The 22,090-nt window shown below is 41.9% G+C and overlaps 3 protein-coding genes across 4 annotated transcripts; 1 reads left to right on the top strand and 2 right to left on the bottom strand.

Moving 5' to 3' along the window:
* Nucleotides 1-7,299, top strand: zbtb42 (zinc finger and BTB domain containing 42). Of its 2 annotated transcripts, none has more exons than XM_044165545.1 (2): nt 1-255; nt 1,521-7,299. In XM_044165545.1, the coding sequence occupies exon 2, from the start codon at nt 1,535-1,537 to the stop codon at nt 3,125-3,127; it is 1,593 nt and encodes a 530-aa protein (XP_044021480.1). In that variant the 5' UTR covers nt 1-255; nt 1,521-1,534; the 3' UTR covers nt 3,128-7,299. The 2 variants fall into 2 exon arrangements, with proteins under 2 accessions (XP_044021480.1, XP_044021479.1); XM_044165544.1 differs by lacking the exon at nt 1-255 and adding an exon at nt 313-1,159.
* A 5,278-nt stretch (nt 7,300-12,577) lies between these two features.
* Nucleotides 12,578-16,944, bottom strand: siva1 (SIVA1, apoptosis-inducing factor). The gene is made up of 4 exons (XM_044165552.1): nt 16,737-16,944; nt 16,203-16,391; nt 13,685-13,838; nt 12,578-12,801 (listed from the first exon to the last, which is right to left on the bottom strand). The coding sequence occupies exons 1-4, from the start codon at nt 16,855-16,857 to the stop codon at nt 12,753-12,755; spliced, it is 513 nt and encodes a 170-aa protein (XP_044021487.1). The 5' UTR covers nt 16,858-16,944; the 3' UTR covers nt 12,578-12,752.
* A 562-nt stretch (nt 16,945-17,506) lies between these two features.
* adss1 (adenylosuccinate synthase 1) lies at nt 17,507-21,983 on the bottom strand. The gene is made up of 13 exons (XM_044165551.1): nt 21,683-21,983; nt 20,634-20,736; nt 20,478-20,540; nt 20,332-20,382; nt 20,138-20,204; nt 19,885-19,992; nt 19,699-19,780; nt 19,486-19,612; nt 19,223-19,377; nt 18,637-18,761; nt 18,359-18,456; nt 18,111-18,260; nt 17,507-17,661 (listed from the first exon to the last, which is right to left on the bottom strand). Exons 1-13 carry the CDS (start codon nt 21,869-21,871, stop codon nt 17,609-17,611), a joined length of 1,371 nt encoding a protein of 456 aa, XP_044021486.1. The 5' UTR covers nt 21,872-21,983; the 3' UTR covers nt 17,507-17,608.
* Between the last annotated feature and the right edge of the window lie 107 nt (nt 21,984-22,090).

Below are 22,090 nucleotides of genomic sequence, written 5' to 3' on the forward strand. Positions count from 1 at the left end.
TTCCCAGTGTACTCTGCTACTTGCTGCCGCTGTGTGAATTCACGGAGTAGTACAGAACTTATTGTGGCCGCGCGATATCGCGAGACCTGTGCCATTATCAACCTGCTTGACACACAGCAGCGCTGAGTGCAGCCTGCCTTGCCAGGGTCGGACTGAAGCTCAAGAAACGACAAGGAGAAGCGAACATCTGGCCGCACATCATGAAAGGACATCGCTGCTTATAGGAAAGAACACACGAACTGGGCGGAAATAAATGTGAGTATAGTGTTTTTGTGCTTTGAGACCCGGAAAGCGAAAGTTAAAGAGTGTCCCCTCGCCGCTTCGTTCAGCGCAGTTGGCTTTGCTGCGAGTTCCTCTGCTGTTTAAAAGGCTCCCAGCAATGCGTTTCCCAACACGGACATGGAGCTCGGTTTACTGCGCCCTTGGTTCCCCTGTCTTCTGCTTACACTTTTCTTTTAGAGAATATTACTAATGCGCGCTAAATTCTACATATGCACGTTGTTCTCGGCAGCATCCAACTTTAATAACTAATTCACTTGAGGTTTTTTTTCTTACTATCTACCTTTTCTATTTCGAATTAACTCCTTTTAAACAAATATTTCACAGTTGTGCGCGTGTCCGATGAGTGCGTAAAAGAGCCACGACGCGATTTATTCTCATCTTTGGTTGTCGGCTGCAGTTTTCTTTGGTGATAAATTACCCGATTAAAAGAGTTAGAAATGCCGTGTGATCTTGTGGCACTCACACCAAATCTACTCTTGTCTTTTTTTTTTTTTGATAAGTTGTGTGTCTTGTTTGGACTGCGTAGCCCAGAGTTAACATATGGCATAAAGGGGAGCACAGCTGGAGGTAGCGTTTCCATTGCGGTGATGTCAGAGCAGCTGACTCCACAGCTTGCAGTGTAATTAGCAAACAGAGCACCAGTTTACTCACTCTGCACTGTTTTATTTTTTCGCGTTAGCCTCCTTCCCCGATGGACGAGTGGTATCAGTCCCATTTGATTGTTCTGTAAACACCACTGTTTCTGTTGTGCGCTTGGAAACGGGCCGTTGCGTCACTTTACGGAATTTTTTTGGAAGCTCAAGAAGTAGGCTGACTACTATAAACCGGAATACTTCGGATACTTTGGATAGTGGATCCGTTTACACCTTAAACATGGGTGGGTGAGCGCAGCGTAGCGTATCCTGCACCACTGGAAAGAATGTAGGATTTATGTTCTCAAGTTGGGCAAAGTTATTGATGTACACCTTTTTAGGTACATTTTAAAATCTTTCTGAATAAAGTTTGGAAATTTGGAATGATTTCACGAAGTTGTATTTTAAAACACGACAGGTTTAAGGTCTTGTATGTTTGCTCATACTTTGAAATCATTTGCGTTATTTGTCTTGCGTTATTCTTCACATTCTCTCTGTTTTTGGTTACTTGGTGTTTGTCTCTGATATGCGACGGCAGCTCCGCTGTGCCCTCTAAATGGATTCATTTCATTTATCCAGTATCCTGTTTTTCCTGTTTTTCATCAGGTTATGAAGGAAGAATGGAGTTCCCAGACCATAGCCGCCAGTTGCTGCAGTGTCTGAGTCAGCAGCGTCACCAAGGTTTCCTCTGTGACTGCACTGTTCTTGTCGGGGAGGCTCGATTCAAAGCGCACAGAGCCGTGCTGGCCTCCTGCAGCATGTACTTCCATCTCTTCTACAGGGACCAGCTGGACAAAAGGGACGTTGTGCATCTCAACAGTGACATTGTGACAGCCCCGGCTTTCAGTCTGCTCCTTGAATTTATGTATGAGGGGAAGTTGGAATTCAGCACTCTCCCGGTGGAGGATGTCTTGGCAGCAGCCAGTTACCTCCACATGTATGATATAGTGAAAGTGTGTAAAGGCAAACTTAAAGATAAGGAACTCTCCTCTCTGGATGAAAAGATGAGTGAGGGTTTGGGACTCAGCTGTCTGGAGAGGGAAAATTCCTCAGACAGCGAGCTGCACAGTAAGCAGCTCATCCGGCGACAGCCCCAGACAAAGTCTCAGGGGCTTCACAGGGCCCCCCCAGCAGAAGAGTTTGACATGAACAGCGAAGTCAGGCTGGCTGTCACAGATTGTGATAGGTCTACACAGAGCAGGCAGAAGGCAAACGGTCACTCTGGCAGGTCCCCGGACCTTGTAGGTGTCAATTATGTGTCAGCAGAGGCCGAGCCCTGCGTCCAAACAGCTGGAAAAACAAAAGCTGATGTCAGTAGTTCCACCGTATCGCTGTCCCAGAGGTCCCGGGCTTCAGATGACATGGACTGTGCACTGGATTTGTCTTTCAAGCCTCTGTCTAGCAGAGATCCCTTACACCCCTCCTATGTCTCGGGACAGCTGGCCCTCGACAGCCAGCAGCAGGGCACTGAGCCACTTGTTAAAGACGAACACGACTTGCTGTCAGAGCAGGAGGACAGTGAGCCGATGAGCCCTGAGAGCCAGCGCTTTGGGAATAGTGCCAGGAGCTCAGTGGTGACAGGGTTCGCTGCCCTCTTCCCAGGCAACAACGGCTCCACAGCCGCCCTGCTCTCCCAGGAGGAGGACCTGATGGATGAGGAGGGGGAGGCCTGCAGAGGGAGGGAGGGCGCCCCGGGCAGGGAGGTAGAGGAGAGGAGGGGTAGGCTGCTGGGGGACAGCGAGGAGGAGGAGGAGGACGACTTGGCCTCTTCAGACATCTCCACCTCCAGCGGGGTGCTCCTGCCCCCGGGGCAACAGGTGTGTGTGTGCCCCCTCTGCAGTAAAGTCTTCCCCAGCCCCCATGTGCTGCAACTGCACCTCAGCTCACACTTCCGCGAGAAGGACGGCGCTCGCTCCAAGCTGTCCCCCGATGGCTCGGTCCCCACTTGCATGCAGTGCAACAAGACCTTCTCTTGCATGTATACCCTTAAGCGCCACGAGCGCACGCACTCTGGCGAGAAGCCATACACATGTGGCCAGTGTGGCAAGAGTTTCCAGTACTCTCATAACTTGAGTCGGCACGCTGTAGTTCACACACGTGAGAAGCCTCACGCTTGTAAGTGGTGCGAACGGCGCTTCACCCAGTCTGGGGACCTCTACCGCCACATCAGGAAGTTTCACTGTGGCCTTGTCAAGACTCTCGCCATTGGATAAAACCCCTCTCAGCAGTGCCATGACATAAGACAGAATGTCTTTTCATATACTGACTACTACTACTGAACAATTTTCCCATTAGTATACATATGTTGGCAGTTTGTTGGAGACATCTTTTGGATTTTACCCCATTCGGCATTTCTCAAGTTAAAGATGTAGCAACTTTAAAACTGGAGCTGTTTTCTGTGCAGGACTGTGTCATAGGCATACATCACGGTCAGAGACAGACAGTTGAAGGTGCACAGGCTGTTAGGATGAACATGGGTGCTGTGAAACTCAAGCTGGATCTGTGTCGACGAAGGTGAACAAATCAGATGATGCACTTGTTTGTTTTCTGTCTTGTTTGTGTCAGTTGGTTGAGTTTATTTGAGGAGTATATTTGCTGAAAGAAAAAGCATCTTATGTTCATACCCTATGGGCAAATGAGTGATGGCTAATGCTAACATATGTTAATACAATCGTCAGAGTGAGTGAGACTTTATTTGTGCACATGGGAGATCAGAACCGTCCGTGAGTAGCAATATATGATGTTTTTTTTTTTTAACTCCTATTATTATTATTATTATTATTATTATTATTATTTATTTTTGGGGATTTGTTTAGTCCTTAACAAGTAAACTATCATAAGGCAGCAAAACTAATGACGTTTGACTACTGGAAGTAACATTATCTTTTTCATGGAAGTAGAATGTTTGTTTGGTTGAAATGAAGTTGGTTACAGTTTTATGTTGTTTATAACAAGCGGCAAGCAGACCATCATATCACCATATTTCTTTTTTGCCTTGGGTAGAGTTACCAGCTCTTTAGTTGCTAATATGACTGAGCACATATCGATGGAATGGCCTTCTAATTGCTACTATAAAAAGAAGTTGTATAGTCAGAGGAGGGGTGGAGAGTAGTTAAAAGCTAATGCCTGTAACACCGGTGCCTACTGAAATTCTTGACACTTCACCTAGTGTACTTACTTAAACAAGAATGAGATATATTGCCATGCCTTCTCGTCAAATTCAGTGAGTTTTCAGGCCTTTAAAAAAAAATGGATTCCACTCCACATACCAGGTGATAACAAAGGTAATTGTCTACTCTGGAATGCCAGTTGATTCATGAGTGCCCTTAATTAAATCATTTACAAGAATGTAATAAAAGTATGTAAACCAAGCTCTTGTCAATTTAAATGTTTTGACTCGTTTGGGTTAAAAGCAAATATTTGCCAGTAAATTACCTTGTTATTTCCTGGTATGGCGTAAAGGATACACTGACACAGTGTTTAGGGCAAACCCTCAGCAGGCAGGAAGGGGACAGAGGGAAACAGGTGGATATTCAGTACGGTGTCTGTTGTTAGCGCTGTTTGTTCTTCAAAGATCTGCTCCATGTGCCATTCAGCTGAACCTACTGACTTTTCTTTCTTTGAATTAACCTTTTCACGTTATCATATCTTCTTACTGAATGTGTGTAAGTTACTACTGATGAAGTTGGAGCCTTTAGTGATGCTGTCCTTGAGAGAATCTGTGGGCAGGAAATGGATTTCTTCTGTCTAGCCACATAGATGCTATATGGATTCTTAACAGGGGCAGAGCACTAACAGTTCATGATATTTGTCTAATCTGTCCTGAGAAGACTTGATCAGAATTTATTTATTAGTTTGACTTGGTTCAGGGTTTACTGTAGGTGTAGTTCTTATTTCTATAAGTTTGAAAGACATCGCGTCTTGCCTAGTGATCTTGGTACTCATTAACTGGTATTTGGGGCTGTCTGTTCATTTTCTCTGTGCAAATCGAGTTACTGTAATTGTATTTTAATACACCGTGTAGAAATCTCTACAGAGTATTCAAGATTTGTCACATGGAACGTAGAGAAGCACTTGTTTTTAGCATGCATATAGTTTCAACACTATTGTCTAGGCTGCTATTTCTTACTATATGTATATTTAATGTAAATATATATTCTATTTATCAAACTGTTTGTTTTTCCGTGTTGCAACACATGTAAGGTGGAGAGAGTCAGGTGTCTTATTAAGGCTGCAGTCTCTTAAAGCGTCACGTCTTCCCCAGGGAGTTTGGTTCTTTTTCCATATTCAAGACTTGATTGGACTCACTACAAATCAGAGCAGTTAATACTGCTCTGAGTGCTGTTCTGCCACAGGAAACAGTTGTTCACAAGCACAGCCACACTGATACGGCATTGGCTACCTATAGAAATGAGACAATACAGGCACTGTTCCCCCCACCGAGTCCCAGGTAGTTCTCAAGGGATCATTGTGTATCTCCCTCCTAGCTGTGGGGAGAAAAGGCAACGCAAGTCTCTCTTTCTTTGCACTTTTCTGTATTGAATGGAGCTATTGGAGTGTGAGAAATGTATTTAGCAAAGGGAGACCAAGGACACTGTAAACAGGTGTATTGTTTGGAGGCATCAAAGAACAACCCCCCAAATCCCAGCATGCAGTAGATTAATGCTTCATTGTTCCTCTCCATGGAGGAGGTACCACGGTGATTTGATTGCACATCTATCAAGAGAATATCAGAATTATCAGAATATTGTTTTCCAAGTGCTAGATTTAGAAAAATAACTGTAGAGATTGTCAATAATATGTCTGGCAACTGTGACAATAGAGGTCAGATGTAGGTGCTGACTACCTGCCCATTTCAGCATAGACACCCTAAGGTGTTTTGTTTTTTGGTCTTTTATGTTAATCACCAAGACTTCTTTCAGGACACAGAAATGAATTCACATGTGATTTTCTCAGCATTTGCGATGGCTTGTCAGCATTTTTTTTTTAAATGGAGGAGTCCAAGTCAAGAAGGAATCGAACCATTTCTCTCAGAATTACTGCAGTCTGTTGTCATTCTGCTGCCTGACCTGCAGTCAGCGACAGGGCTTGAATGAACGAGGCTCGTGTGTAGTTTTACAAGAAATGTGATTTGGCTCCCTGTTTACTTGCACAACCACTCCTGTTGTTCGCATGCCCCGAGAGTTTAATCACTTCAGTTAGTCGTTAGAACAATAGATATATTTCAGATAGCTGTTACGGAGTGTTAATAATGTGTATCTCAAACAGAACACACAGGAATGTTGATTTGGTCACAGTTTCAGTTTTTTAAACTTATGTGGTGCAAATTAAATTGCTTGATTCTCCAATGTACGTGTGTACAGAGGTAGAAAAACTAACAATATGTGAAGAATCTTTTCTTTTTATTGTTTGCAGTCTTTATTTATACCTCCAGAATGATCACCAAATGTGCCTTGTAGACACACGGATAGGTGTTGCATCTGGAGAAGCCCTTTTTCTATATTGTACATTTTGCCCTTGACTGCGGTGGCAGAGTTCACATCACAGCAACAGTGGTCCCACTGAAGTGATTCACAAGTGTTGTTCCTGTTTTTCTATCATATCAAAAGGTTAAATCATACAAACAAAAGTTTTGAGTCCACTTATTTTTGCTGCTTTGCGAGAGATTACGTTGATGTTTTGAGATTTATTTGACCATTTCTGTTTATGTGAATAAATCTGTTTTGGACGTGTTCAACTGAAGACAAGCATTTTTGTGATTTGGCTTTTAGCCAATACTACTGGGAACTAACAGTCCAGTCCTTTAGTTAATGTCACTGTTGAATGTGAAACACTGAGATGTTGATTGTCGACTTCTATGGAAACTGCGCTACTCTTGATCGAGGGCTATGTTTGCCTAACTCATGCTGTATGATCTTTAAGTCTGAAAAATGACTTTACTGATACTGGAATTTTGTCCTCTGCAGGTTACAACTGTGAAATTGTGTATAATCATGAGAAATATTTATTATTGCATTTGCTTCTTGTGCAACATTTGACTCTGTTTTAATTTGGTAAAAAAAAAAAGCTTCTAAATGTCAAACGAAAATCTTTTTAATAGAAATTTGTAGAAGTGCCATTAGAATTTAATATAATTTTTTAATAAGAAAGGTATATTTTATAGTAATCAATTGCTTCAGTGTTAGTGGTGTAGAGATTAGATGACAATCTTTATGCAGAATTGACATTGCTTAGATATTGAGGCAATTTACTTTGATCTATAACTGTATGTGCATTTTCTTTGTTTGCGCTTTTGGAGTGTGCTTGTGTGTGTGCTGTGGAAATGTGACAATCTTGATTTAGGTCTTTCTTAAGATTATGCATAGAATTAAATGGAACAACTTTCTTTCTGTGTGTGGATTTTATTCATTTACTAATTTTATTTATTTATTACTTTTATTTTATTACTTTTATTTTTTGCACTGTCACACTAGTTTTCACACCAGTCAATATATCAACTTCAGATATCCTTAGCAGCATAAGATGAGCTTTGAATTTAATAAGAAAAGTAAAAGTGGACTCTGATACACTGACAACAAAAGAACATTATAGAAGAGCCTTTGTCTGACACACAGCAGCAACAATCAGCCAGACATTGTGTGTGTGGGAAGCGTTGCAATGTGTACAGAGACAACAGAATGTGATAATACTGCTGGTCTTACTGGTCTATCCCTCTGAAACCATAAACTGAGCTCAAGGACGTAGCCGTTTCAAGATGGGCTCCCATTGTTCCTGACCTGTTGCCAATACTTTCCAAAGGAGATAAATAAACCTGGGATAACAAAGCCTGTTGACTTTGTTATGTAATTATTACTAAAACTCAACTTGATTATATCTGCCACAGCAAACTACACATACACACACACACACACACACACACACACACACACACACACTCATACACACACATCTATTTGTAAGTAAACATACCAAATATGTGTCTACTTGAGGAACTTCATGCCACTTCACTGGACAATTTCATTGGCGAGAACTTTTAATTATTTCCCTGCTGCACCATGAAAGAAATCCAGCTGCTCTGCTACGTGATCTCAATGGGGATGTGCTCGGGTTCCCACCACCCTCCCCCAATCCCAGCTCACCCATTCTGGGAACGCCATATAGACAAGGGCCGCATCCAACTGACCCTGCCCCCATCTATCCTACCTCAACCCCCACAGCCCCCAAACCACGGCCCCAAACCTCGGCCTCATCCCCACCACTCTATTGTGTGCGTGGGTAGTAGCTCAGCCAGGCTATTGTCTGGCCCAGCTCCCCAGCACGTACTTTATGCACAAACAGACGACACCGCGGCGCTAGCCAGGCAGCTCCAACATAAAGAAAACAATGTCCTCCCAAGATCATTCATAAACACCCTGAACAGCCCCAGCCAGCTCACAGTAAATAAGGGCCCTCTGCAATGCTGCGGCCTCCTCGCACTGTAAACATCCACAGCAGCAGGCCTCAGAGCGCTCGCTGGCACCAACATCTCACATCTGCCTAACGGGATCCAGGGTTTAGACTGCCTGGTGTGTGTGTGATTCTTATGGACCAAAACCTTCACATGGAAAGTAAGGGCCATGTGATAGGGCTTAGCTGCAGGGTGACGAGCTGGGATATGTGCAGTGTAACTCGATGGTGTAATAAAACATTCCTCTCCGAGGCTCAAAGCCTGGCTCATTTGGCTGTGAGTGGTTTTGTGTGTGTGTGTGTTTAGAGGTACTTGAGAGAAGTTGAGAGGAAAGTTGTAAGTGTCCACCACCTCAACAAGGCCAGCGGTGGGAGCCCTTGACCTCTGAAGGGACGGACTGCCAGGGACAGCTGGTGTGGCCTGTGTTTATTTATTTATTTCTTAACAAAAGACAGGTGGTCACACTTGAAAAGGGCACACAAACACAGTCACACACATGCGCTTGTGTACAGACAATGCACACACACACGCATGGGTAGATTTCTTTCTCTCTCTCCATGTTAACACACATGCATATGGTTATCATCCACTTAATTTTGGAGGAGCCATTCTTTTGACTTTCAGAAAATCCAAATCACATCACATTGAATTCCCAATTAATAATATAATAGTCTGGTGTAAAAAAAAAAAAAAGCATTATTGCCAACGTGTAAGTCTACATCCACATTTGAAGCAGCATTTAAATTCTTAATCACAGTCTACAGTCTATAGCTACAATCTGAACTCTATATACCACATAGCAATTGTTACAAGTGCATAAATACATATCAACTCATGCTCTCACACTGGCTTTGCCTTTTTTGGAGTGGCTCGCTCTGACAGTGCCAAGACAGTGTGTCCTTGGTCCACTGTACAGCTGTCACTTTACTCACACTCGTTGACGCATATTTATAGCAGCAGCATCATTGGGCTTGACGTTCGCCACACTCAGACCACAGCTGGTCCCCAAAAGAATGGGTGAAAGACAAAGCCACGTGCTCCCGCTGGCCGACTGCAGTTGGTCCTGTCTGGAGCGCTGTGGGTGATTATGTGGCCCCCTTCTCCTCGCAGACACCCAGCCATACATGTACCAGGGGGAAGATGGGGACCATTTTGGGGGGGGCACTCTGACCTTCCTTTTTTCCCCTTTGGGTGTCACGGATGGGGATGTGCTGAAAACCTTGACAGCTGCACTCTCCTGTTTTGAAGATAAACCCATCACATCATTGTGGAGTTAACAGAGAGCAAACAATGAAACAATGAATATGGTAAACGTTTTGGATGACAGACAAGCAAGTTATGCCTAAACCACTTCTGTAATGTTCTGTATCTGGAGTCCAAGGGAATGGGTTTTACTACTCATAATTGTTCAGATTTGGGAAAGGGACAAGACAGCGGAGACCTATATCGACAATACTATTTGCTTTATGTATTGAGGGAATAGCTGAGATTAAACTGAAGCAATAGTGGATGATTCATGAGATTGTGTTCTTTGCGAACTATACTGTTTGCATTGTCATGCATTATATTACTCCCTTTCTTCTAGATACAAAGGGTACTGATGCAATAATGGATCACAGGGCTTCAGATATTTGTGGGTCACTTTGACTCATAATACCTATCAGTGTGACTCAGCTGATTAACCCTCATCCTACTAACATATTTAACATACGAGGACTACCGACTGGGGTCCCCAAGAATAAACTACTGTAAGAAACAACAATCATAGCAAAATGTGAACTTATTTCTTCTCAAAATATTATTAGTTATTAATGTCATCTGAAAAAAAACAACACATCTTGGAGCTTTGAGAAACAGAGCAAACCTGCTTGCATACCCCTCCTCGCCCTGTCCAGCCTCAAAAATTGTTACATTTGTGCTTTTTCCCACACTCACACTATGTCCTGATCATGCTCTTACGGCATGTCGATCATGCATGACACACTATTTTACAGTCTTAATAGAACATAAACATTTCATTTGAGTCATAAAACATTTTATGATGAAATGATGTATTGGATTTCTGACTTTGAACATCATCTTACCTTAGGAAGAGCAGTATTTAGGGTCGTTGACAGGGCACATGATGAAATCTGTCTGCTGCATCTGTGTCTGTCCCCCTCCCCTAGTGTCTGATATCATAAATTAGGACCCATGGCAAACATGAAGTCAGTAAATAGTTCCATCTATTAAAGCTGCATAGCTGCAATTAAAACTAAAAACTGAAAAGAATGATATAAAGTCATTAGCAACAAATTGATTGCCAAAGTCATGAAACATTGGAATGATAGAATAAAGCACCTGTGAGATATGACAAAAAGTATACCTCTGGGGTCTGCAGGTACCCCAGTTGGTAGGATGAGGGTTAAGACAAACTCACCTCCCAGGACAAAAAGGACTTGAGGGATGCTCCCTCTGACATTAGTGGAGAGAATAGAGGTGACTAGGATCAAGCTTCTTCCTCTTTTGCACCCATAACCATACATGTGCCCCTGCACAAAATGTTTGACACACTTATGAGGTTCATTCAGCAAAATAATATATGGCTTAAAAAAGTTATTATTAATCTGCACAGCTCAGAATTCTGGTATCATGGATTAAATGAAACAGAGACAAGATGGATCATTAGTAATTTCAATTTATGACAATAAGTATAATACACTTTGTTATAAATGTTGTTATAAATATTTTTAAGAGGAAAATTAAAAAATAAGGGCAGAGGAAATAAAGACAACTTTGAAAATGTAATTATTATTTGAATCATGTTATTTAACTTTAGAGAACTTTTTTTATTTTAGGGAGCTCTTGTTCTAATAACTCTCTAGGGCTGCAACTAACAATTATTTTCATTATTGATTAATCGATTAGTCTAAAAAATGACACAAAATAATGAAAAATGCCCAGTTCAAAGAGCCCAAGGTGACGTCTTCATATGCATTCTGTTCGACCAACAGTCCAAACTCCAAAGATATTCACTTTATATTCATTAGTAAATTCTTACATTTGAGAAGCAGAAAATAGCAAATATTTTGCATTTTTTCTTGATAAATGACTTTAACCAATAAATTTATAATCAAAATAGTTGCCAATTAATTTTCTGTTGACCGACTAATAATTCAATATTAATTAATGCATAAAAGTATAGCTATCATTTGGCTCAAAACACATCTGCCAACTTTAGAATTATGGACATCTCTGTTGAACTTCATGAGCCAATGGTTGTTTGTCTTCAACAAAAAGGCAAAAAAAAAAAGGTATGCAATTCCAAAACTTCTTGTCAAGTGTTTAATGTCCACCTCTGAGTTCCTTAAAGCCTTATCAAGCAATGTGTAGACAACTTGACGCCTTGCTTGCCAGCAGCTGTCTGTTCACTCAGCCAGAAATCAAGCAGTGCCCTAAGTCACCAACTGCAGAGCTCCCCAAAGACTGGAGCCACAACTGGCCCGCTGAGCAGGGGATGTGACTCAACAGCTCATAGGCGCATTTGCAATAAGCTCCAGGAAGTGCACTCATCCAAGCTAATATCTATAAGACCATGTCATGTGATAGATTTCTATAAAGCAGTGCTGAGGACTTCTGCCACCAAGAACAATTACTCCCAGTGTACAATACCTGACCCTGAAAGCAGTCATCATCAGTGACGAGTCGCAGCAACCAAGAGAAAGTGATGACTACATCTCAAGGTCATGTACAGCAGGGATAATTGCAGCCAAATTGTCTGCTGGTTCTGTTCAACCTCTGGGTCTTCTTGTTTTAATAAATACACTTGATAGCAGATTCTCAAGGTCAGTCAGGACAGACTGGATTAGAATTTCATTGCCAAGACAAAACTTTCATATTCAACTAAAAGGTTGAAAAAGTGCTTCTTTAGCATAGTGAGATAAATGTGTTCATCCAGTGAGGAAGAAGGGTTTGTGTATTACTCTGAATATGACCCTGTCTGAAAGGAACTCACCCCTCAACTGAGTTCTTGAAGTGTGCTGCCATCTGCTGATGCATCTACAACACAGTACGGTAGTTGTTTAACCTTTTAACTAACTGGTAGATTTTTGTTCAGACGTCCAGTTTTGATTCCTGTGTTATTCAACAATTACCTCACTGTACCCCTTTAATTAATCAAAACACATAGTGTAACTGTATTAATGACAGCTGCACTAAAGACATAACTGACAACATGTAACTGTATACAAAAGTGTTCAAGTTTATTTCAGTTACTTTTGGAATGCAGTACATATATACAAGAAAACATTTAGATCACATTAAAAAAAAAAAAAAAAAAAAAAAAATCACAGGCATAAAATTCAGTCTTAATAATATCTCATGTGTGTTCAAACAAACTCCTGATCCCTCCTTTACGTCGAGCAATTGCAGCAAAGTACTTCATCATATCGCCCGCTGTAACTGTGAAGCCAAGAGAAAATGTTACATTACAATTATTTAGCAAACACTTTGGTCAAAAGCAACATTTTTCTCCCCATACTACACACTCGCTGTGAGCAGTTTGGGTTTCAGAGTCTTGTTTAAAAAGGTATGACAAGGAACTTATGGACATTGAACCACCAACCCTATGAATGAATGGTCAACTTCTCAGCCCCTTTATTGAACAAGGCTGATATGAGTAACTGTTCCATTGCTTTTTGAGGTCTTAAAATCCAGCAAATTCACTTTTAGAGCTCTGTTTGCAACTTACTGGCACTGCAGCCAAAACTTAATGTTGGTTCAGGGTTGAGTGGGTTAAGTATCTAATTTTTTTAACGTAAAATATGATAGTTCATCGAGCACCCATAGTACAAGCACAAGATGAATGCCTTTCACAGAACAGATGAGAAACTGCTTGACCCCCACATCTCATATAAACATGTCTTCAATGCCAAAGCAAGTGATTTTCCAAGTGACACCTAATTAACCTTAGCATGCACGGTCTCTCAGTTTAAAGGGATCTAATAATACTTTATAGCTGGGACAACTAGAAAAAGGGAAAAAAACATGGCAGGGGATGCACTGAAATGTATTTAATGCCAATATTTTCCAGCCTACATTAGCTGATATAGATAATGCATTTTAATGAGTTATAACACAAATGCAAGTGCAGAAGAGGTGGCAGTTTTATCAATTTAAAAGTGATGAAAAATCACAGTCACAATTAGCCATATACAGTATAAGGAGTACAAATAATACTGATTTAGATACGGCTTTTGAACTTCAACATTGGCCGATAGTGATAGCTTGTAAATATATCTATGCATTAGTCCGTTGAAGCCCTTTGGGAAACGGAGTGACTTACTCTATGATGGTGCAGACAGAGCAGCAGAGGCTGGAGCAGCAGGAGCACTGCCGTGTACAGGAGGAACAGGCTAGACGGTCACATTGGGAGCATGGTGTCCTGGACCCCTGGGTCTTCTGACACACACAGCAGCTTGTAGGAGCCACTGCCGCACCTAGACACAAAGCACACATCCATAAAGCACACTGGATGAGCATTTAGCAAAGCACTAAAAGTAACCAAACTGAACACCTAAATCTGTGACAACCCTGACATCTGCTGGTGAAAAGCATGAACTGAACTAACCATCTGCTTTTGGCCTTGGAGTCTAATGACTTCTTGTACTGTGCCCTGTCCCATTTTAAAAAGCTCCTTTAATTGCAGCTGAGAAGTGAGCTCTCTTTTGTCCAGTTTTGAAATTAAAAAACAAAAACGCGTATTTTGCAGCCCTCAGTACCCAATAATTAATGTGTGCCAGATCCTAGTTACACAGTAAAAATCAGGAAATGTTATGTGACCACATAAGATTTAGCACGCATGTGTGTTTGGGTGGTCATTGAAGGATAGGTTAACATTTTTTCAAATCTATCTTAAAATAATACTCACATGCCCATATCTACATTTTTTAGTGTAAACTTTACTCCTGTTCATACTGGCCACAAAGAGATCCAAATCAAGTTGGCTTCCTCCAAAATTACAATAAATTTTGGATGAAATTCACTCTGTGCTTCTTCAGACGGTGTTTCCGTGCTGAGCTGCGGTGGAGGGGCAGTAACACAAAATTAGAATTTCTTACTAAAAATACTGTAAGATACCAACTTGATTTTTCTAACTTGGACTGCTGAAGCAACATATTAGCTCCGCTATTAGCTGAACTTCGGAAAGATTTTTTTAAGCAGAGTAGGGATTTCTGGCACAAATTCACCCACTTCCAAGGTGCACGGAGAAGGGAAAAAGTCTGAAGAGGTCAAAACTCCAGCAAAGGCCACAAACCAAAACACGTTGGTCTAACAATAAAGTTGTTCTGTATACTACAATGTTCCTGGAATTTAGACCTCTCCCGAAAGAAGTTTTTACACAGAAAAAGAACTGTGGACTTTGTCCCCCATCACTTGCTTTAGGGAGGAATCTCCTCTGGGTACAGACAGGACGAGTCATTACAGCAACCAATAACTCTTCCAATGTACATCTGGGCATGTGAGTATTGTACTAAGATAGATTTGAAAAACTGTAAACCTATATATCATATATCACATGGACTAGATCAAAGAATCACGTGTTTTGTGATGTTTTCCATTATGTATTACAGGACTCTAAACTCACGTGTAATGATATTTGTCCTTGTTTGACTCTGGGGTTTCCATTTTGTCAGCAGGGCAGGTACAACCTTTACATGGTTGACCATTTTCACAAGGTAATTTCATGAGGACTGCTGAAAGCACCCTTAGTTTAGCTTATTTGGGGAGGAGCAGGATCAGTGAGTGCTTCAGGTACTCACAAAGATCCACTTTCATTGGTTGTGTCAGCATGTTTTGGAGGACCCAGCTACTTCATTGGAACAAAACTCATATCACCTGGCTCCCAAGATAAGCCAATTCACTATTCTGCTTTCATCAGTAGATGTCACTGTTCTCACATATTTGGACTTTGTTTACTCTTTTAGTGTCAAGGTTTTCTGTTTCAGTAGCTGCGGTTACATGCACACTTTGTCGTTGTTCTGATTTAAATCATTCTGACTGAAGATTTCAGGTCAGCCGTTTACACAGATGGGATCTAATATGGCCTGGTGTTTACATGCGCCGACACATTTAATTGGGACACCTGTGTGACATGCACAAAAGTAAAGAATGCTCATCAGTCTTCCTCAAAGGGTACCTGGCATGCGTTTGATCAGCTCCCCGAAGATGGATATCTATCCTCTGATCAGCGCAGTATTTGCCATTATCACGTGGTGCTCTTAATCAAGCAACAGCATTTTTTGGGAAGTGACAGTAATCAGGTTAATCGTTAACATGGTTTTCCTTTTGACCGGTTCATGAAAAGGTTTAACCTACCCCTCTGCAACGATTAAAATTTCAATTGTTTTGGGCCTGTTTATTCTGACTGAGGTGTTTATATGGAGCATTTGTATTCTGTTTGGGCTTTTAAGCGGTTTATGAATCGGAATATAAGGCTCCATGTAAACGTGGCTAGTGACTATCTGCCTCATCACTGTGGACCGCGCCCAAATGTGTTCTGGGGGTTAGGGTAAGCTCCTACACTGCGATACCTTGTAGAGGACAAGTAGTTAATAAGAAATAGATGGATGAATGGTTGGCTACTGTCTTTGGTCGAATGTTTTAGAGGTCACACGCATAGCAACTGGTGTTATATATATATATAGATAGATAGTTAGAGAAGTTCCTGTTGTTTGACACATCAGAATTGATTTTTCATGCTGTGTCGTTCAGTGTTGCCATTTCTGGGTGTTTAAATGTATTTTGCTCAAATTATATATCTGGACTTTCATCTTTTCAACTGCCTATCAGTTCAGGCTCACCTTGTGCAGCGTTTGCTCTTGTCAGTCTCCCATCATGTCCAATCAGTGTCTGTCCTCTCAGCAGCGCCTGGCTGCATGCAGGTGTCTCAGCTTGTCCTGTGGGCTGCGGGTGGGCGCACCTCTCCTCTCCAGTCCATATTTTGCCCATCACAGCCTTGGCACCGTTGAAGAGCAAGTTCTTTGTCTTTTCTGTGAGAAAAAAAGACCCACTCATAAGTACAATTACATGTGAATAAATCAGCTGACGGTAACGACACATTAAAGCCAGTCTGATTGCACTCTGACTGCACTGTGATATTTCAGAGGCCAGCTGGCAGTGAATGTTTAATATCAAGAGGCCCAACTAATGAGATCACATGAATTGTACACGACTAATCATTTTAGGGACATGAACAAATGCACTAAAAGTGACCAATACGACTGTTTAATGGACGTATAAGGGAGACTTGTTTGTATCCAACGACTGCTGCGCAAGCAAAGACAACTCGCAAATGTGCGCAACGACGAAGCTAACATTAGCTAACATGTACTTACCGTGGATTTCTTGCCTGTATTTGTTTCCAAACACGCCGTAATTATTCAGCTCTTGTTGTCCGATATGTATTTTGTATTGGGAGGAGAAGGTTTCCGGAAAAGGACAAGCTCGTTTCGGCATTTTGACTGCAAACAAAAGTCCTGTCGTGCTCCAACGGACATAAACACTTGTTTGTTGCGGGAAAAACGTAAGGAAGGTAGCAAGGAGCCAATCACACACATCCTTTATTGTCACGTGAAAGCTCAAAGCCAATCCAACAACTGCTCTGCGGTCACGTGAATTTGGCTCTATAATAAACTTCGCCCACTGCCGTCCACAGTGTGCTGCCTTCACGGGCTGTGGCGAATTTTTTGTTTGTTAATTTCAGAAATGAATAGCTGGAGATTGGTGGAACACTTGGAGTGAAATTCTCTCCATCATATTGATATTGACTTAAATGAGTGGATGAGATTTTTTTCTCTTGATTAAATTATTAATGATCAACACAGTCCCAATACATACGACTCTAACAGTGTATGGTTAATGGACTATTGCATCAACTGATCGTGTTTACTTTGCAGACAGTCAAGCTGGGCTCCAGATATCAAATTAGTGTGATGAATAATCTACAGAGCGCCCACCATGGATCTGTTAACCTTTATTTGAAAATATTTGTGTTAGTGGATACGGCCATAGATTGACACTTATCTTATAATTATATCTAATACTTGTAATAATAAAAGAACAAGAACATTTCACTGCAACAAACAAACATAACCAACACTGCCCAAAGGTTACATAGATGTTGTGTTTATTAACTAAAGAGAAGAAGATGATACCACATCATGCTACATTGTCTGTTCTTCCATCAAGGGGAGATAAAGGTTTCCCTTTAGAACATCTGGATCATGCACTCTCTGGACTTTCCAACACCAACCCACTTGACTAAAGAGAGAGAAAGAAATAGAGAGAAAGATTAGAAAAGTTGATGAAACTTCATAGTCATAACCATCCATATTGTTTTCCAATATATATATAATATTTCTGATAAGTTAAACAGTGCCACCTAATGGATATTATGCAGTTTCTGCCTTAGGGCACTGTCACACATGTGAATTCTCATCTTTGCTTCCCGTGGAGTTCAACTTTGGTAAATTTTGACCAGCAAAGTCGCAGCAAAGAAGTGTGTGTGGTTGACATGTGCGTTCGCCTCGGCAGGCGATGGTCACTCGCCTGCATTCACGCATGTTTGACCGTGACCTTACTATTTATTTTGATTTGGAGGCCTTCAAGGAAAGTGTTGACAATAGTTTTCTGCATTCTTTTACATTCATTTGTGTGCTCTGCAAAGTAAAATTAAGATATGTAAGTTTGTTATTTTGTGTCAAACATACTTGGAACTCCAATGTGGTTCTCAATGAAGCGGATGTAGTTTTGTGCCTTGGCTGGGAGGTCGTTCCACTTTCTGGCTGCAGATGTGTCTGTCTTCCAACCAGGGAAGGTCTCATACTCAACCTCCACTTTGTGCAAAACGTCCATGTTGGCTATGATTGAAAGAAATCAATTATTACCAGTCTTTAAATCAATGTTATTTGTCATCAAATATAACAGATCCCACATATGGTTTCTTCTGTTAAACTACCTGGGAAATGGGGAATTCTTTTTCCATTGAGTTTGTAGGCGACTCCAACTTTAATTTCATCCAGCACATCCAGAATGTCAAGTTTTGTCAAAGCAATGCTGTTGGACAGGTAACATGTCATAGGAAAACTGTCTAACATGTGATGTTTATCATTATTATAATGTAATTTATGATGGTGCAGAAACAAATGTATGCTTGTAGGGTAAATGTGCTTGATTATTCAAACATAACGATCACAAAACACCTGATGATTTGCTTAAACTGCTCTAGACACTCACGCGGTGAAGCCATTAATCATATGTGCGTATCTGACGATGACAAGATCCAACCAGCCGCAACGTCGCTTCCTTCCTGTGGTTACACCAACCTCATGACCCCTCGTCTGCAGCAGCTCTCCCACTGCCTGCAGTAAACAGGGAAAAAACAGCCATATGTACACAGCTGAGTACAATAAAGCATCACATGGGCCGGGTGACTAAGTTTTAACATCTTGACCTATCCCTATAGTCAGTTCCTGTGACAAGTAACATAACACCAGCTCACACAGTAAATATATCCTGAACTCGTACTCTGGCCCTAAATTTATCCCTGTGAACATGTGATCTGCATAAGAGGTAAAGGGTGTTTGAGCCCGTCTCACACAAAATTTGACAGCTGCACCCAGAGCCAGAGAACAACCCCACCCCTCCCCACCACCAGCCCCACTGCCTGTGTGCCATGATCGCAAACAAACTGCACATGTCAAGCTCAATATCAGTGAGTTACATAACATGTCATGTGTCTCTTCTTTATACAATAGGAAGGCCAGAAGAGCATATGTCCCAGTAATCTTACTAATTTACTTAAGTAATATCAAGCTCTTACATTGAGTTGCTCTGTGGGGAAGGCTCCAATTCCCACTCTGGTGGTGTAGGCCTTTGACACACCAAACACATCACCAATATTCAGCGGAGGGATGCCGAGACCAGTGCATGCCCCGCCCACAGTGCAGTTTGATGATGTCACAAAGGGATATGTGCCTGAAGGGAATAATCTTATATGTTACTATAGCACTGACTCCTTCCCAGGTCCAAAAAAATAAAATAAAAAATCACATATGCATTTCATTTTATTGCTGCTGACCCTACCAAAGTCAATGTCAAGGAGAGCAGCATTGGCTCCTTCCACCAGAATTTTCTTTGGAGGTCCATGAAGAGCTTCATACATGTAATAGACCCCATCTCTCACCATCGGCCGCAGTCTCTCAGCGTATTCCTGCACGAAAAACAAGGAGACAGAAATATGTTTCTTTGTTGGAAGCAATGACAATCATTCATCACTTACTCGTCATCGGTGTCTACCTTGAGTTTTTTCAGTTGGTCCTCAACGTCAACTGTCAAGGACGGATACATGGACTGATACTGGTGGACGAGGTTCTTGAATCTGAAAGGAAAGGAAACCACAAATCACGTCACAACCGTACATTATAGTATTGCTCTTGGTGTTTGGCAAATAACCTTATTTGCCATATTCCCATGATCCCCTACCTCGTAGAGAAGTCCTTAAAGTCACCCAGGAGGTCACACACACGTAGGCCAGTGCGAGATGCTTTGCTGGAGTATGCAGGTCCAATGCCCTTCTTGGTTGTTCCAATACTGTTATTTTGAAACGTAAGATAAGGTGTGGAATTAATGTAGATTTGTACTGATTATACGGTGTGGTATGATCTTTTGGCTAATTGTTGGCAGGTCTGGCTCACTCTCAGCCCTCTCCTGCCCTCACCGCCTTCCCTACCCTTACTTCTTTCCTTCTTGTGCTTGTCTTTCAGTTTCCTGTAAGCCATCGACAACCTGGTGGAAATCAAACACTGCGGAGAGACAGCAAACACATCAATAAACTGCAACCTTCACACACTTAAAATAATATGATTTATACAGGCTGTACTTATGTGAATAAAGCAAACCTCTACAAACAATGACATATACTGTACGTACCAAGGTGAGCTCTGTCTGAGACAATAAGTCTCTTCTCCCAGCCTTTCAGACCTGGTCAGAGAACAGAAATCACGTATATGTGAGTATACACTAATCTTAATTTACACTGGGGCATTATGTGGAATGTGTATTCTTTCTTAAAATACCTTTCTTGTCATTTTTATCACCTTCCTCGAACAAGCCAGGTAGATGTATGACCACTCCGTTACCTACAAGAGCAGAGGAAGAGGAATATGTAGACTCAACTGCACTAATATTCTTAATGATGCCGTCTCTATAAAGCTGAAAATGAAAGCCATTACCAATGAGTGATATGCTTTTGGGGTTGATGATTCCACTGGGGAGAAGGTGGAAGTCATACTCCTTGCCATCCACTACCACTGTGTGGCCTGCATTGTTGCCCCCCTGGGAATCAAACCAGGATACATATTATGACCATGTGATAGTTTATACTGTCAATGTTTTGATGACGATATAATCCAATACACTATGTTAAGAACTATGGCCACCACAGAAGATTCAGCCACATACACGTCTCATCTTATTTTCGTGAGACGGCGATAAGCCACCCTCTTCCCAATTCACAGAGCTTTTCCAGCACCTATTTTAACTTGGCTGGTGCTGGTGGATCCTCCACTCTGTTGCCCCTGGCTAAGACCTGGCCTTCTCACATATCAAGCCACCCTGAGAATGTGACCTAGCTCAAGCCCGGTGGGTGGGGCTCTCAAGCCTCCAGAACACTGGGTGCTAGTCCTGTCAGTGGTACAAGTACAACACAGCAACTGCTGGCAGGTTTCACTGTGTGTCCCCGGGCTGGAGTGACCTCTGATTTCTGACCAGAGGGTTGCGTGTCTTATGTAAGCTGACAGAAACTGAGGCCTGTCTGGAGTTGTTTTTTATTATGAATTTAATGCATCTCAAAATCCAACCTTTCCTTCAGCTGAATGAGTCAGTCACAGCAACTTTACATCAGGTTGAGTGTTGGGTACAATAATTAACAGAGAGGTCAGGCTTATAAATTGTACTTGCAGCAAATGCTAAAATGATAAATAAGGACATTTGGCATTCTGTATCTGTAAAAATGCACCGTGGACTACAGTACATACTCATTATGGTTTATTGTAATAGTCAAAAAGGTTTCCCAACTAATAAATACGATATTCTGTTAAGTATTCCCCAAATCACAGGGGTACAAGTGTTTTCACCCTGAGCACCTGTTGCGCTCTACCAGGCCGCCAGTAACTGACAGATTTCATTGTGAAGCTTTGAATTCAGAGGGGAAAAAATGGCATTCAGCAATAATACACGCCCCTATGAATCCTTGGCTGAAATCACGAATCCAAACATTTACCTGACATCTGCAGACGACGTCAGCTTCAGTCGCCAGTAAATCGACGACTTTTCCTTTGCCCTCATCTCCCCACTGCGCACCGAGCACCACCGTCGCTTTGTTCCCCGCGTCGTTGCGCGATCGCTTCTGTCCGGTCGCGGCGGGCTGATTCATGTTTTTGTGGTCTTTCGTCGACCAGGTGAGCGACATGATGGTGGTGGTTTTAGTCTGTCCGTCTCAAGAAGACTAAACTGTCTGCAAGAGTGACATTGCCATATCTGTAACTTCATAGCCGATGATGTCAGAGCCAGACGCGCAGAAGTGCGTAGCTGGTCTCAGGCAACTTGTCTCCAAGGCTGTTAAAGCAACGCGAAAAAGAGTCACAGGGATGTATGAATGTAGATTCACCCATTAAAAGCCTATTATAAC

The sequence above is a fragment of the Siniperca chuatsi genome, linkage group LG15, assembly GCF_020085105.1.
Source record: "Siniperca chuatsi isolate FFG_IHB_CAS linkage group LG15, ASM2008510v1, whole genome shotgun sequence".
In the NCBI taxonomy this organism is placed as follows: domain Eukaryota; kingdom Metazoa; phylum Chordata; class Actinopteri; order Centrarchiformes; family Sinipercidae; genus Siniperca; species Siniperca chuatsi.

What these genes read in the sequence shown, in the direction of transcription:
- adss1 (XM_044165551.1), bottom strand. Translation starts at nt 21,871, where the DNA reads ATGTCGCTCACCTGGTCGACGAAAGACCACAAAAACATGAATCAGCCC. An exon ending in CAAAAGCATATCACTCATTG is followed by an intron (nt 20,541 to 20,633) that starts GTAATGGCTTTC and finishes CTGCTCTTGTAG; the next exon opens with GTAACGGAGTGGTCATACAT. An exon ending in AAGAATTCCCCATTTCCCAG is followed by an intron (nt 18,261 to 18,358) that starts GTAGTTTAACAG and finishes TTTCAATCATAG; the next exon opens with CCAACATGGACGTTTTGCAC.
- siva1 (XM_044165552.1), bottom strand. Translation starts at nt 16,857, where the DNA reads ATGCCGAAACGAGCTTGTCCTTTTCCGGAAACCTTCTCCTCCCAATAC. An exon ending in ATACAGGCAAGAAATCCACG is followed by an intron (nt 16,392 to 16,736) that starts GTAAGTACATGT and finishes TTTTTCTCACAG; the next exon opens with AAAAGACAAAGAACTTGCTC. An exon ending in TCTGTCTGCACCATCATAGA is followed by an intron (nt 12,802 to 13,684) that starts GTAAGTCACTCC and finishes TTGGCTTCACAG; the next exon opens with TTACAGCGGGCGATATGATG.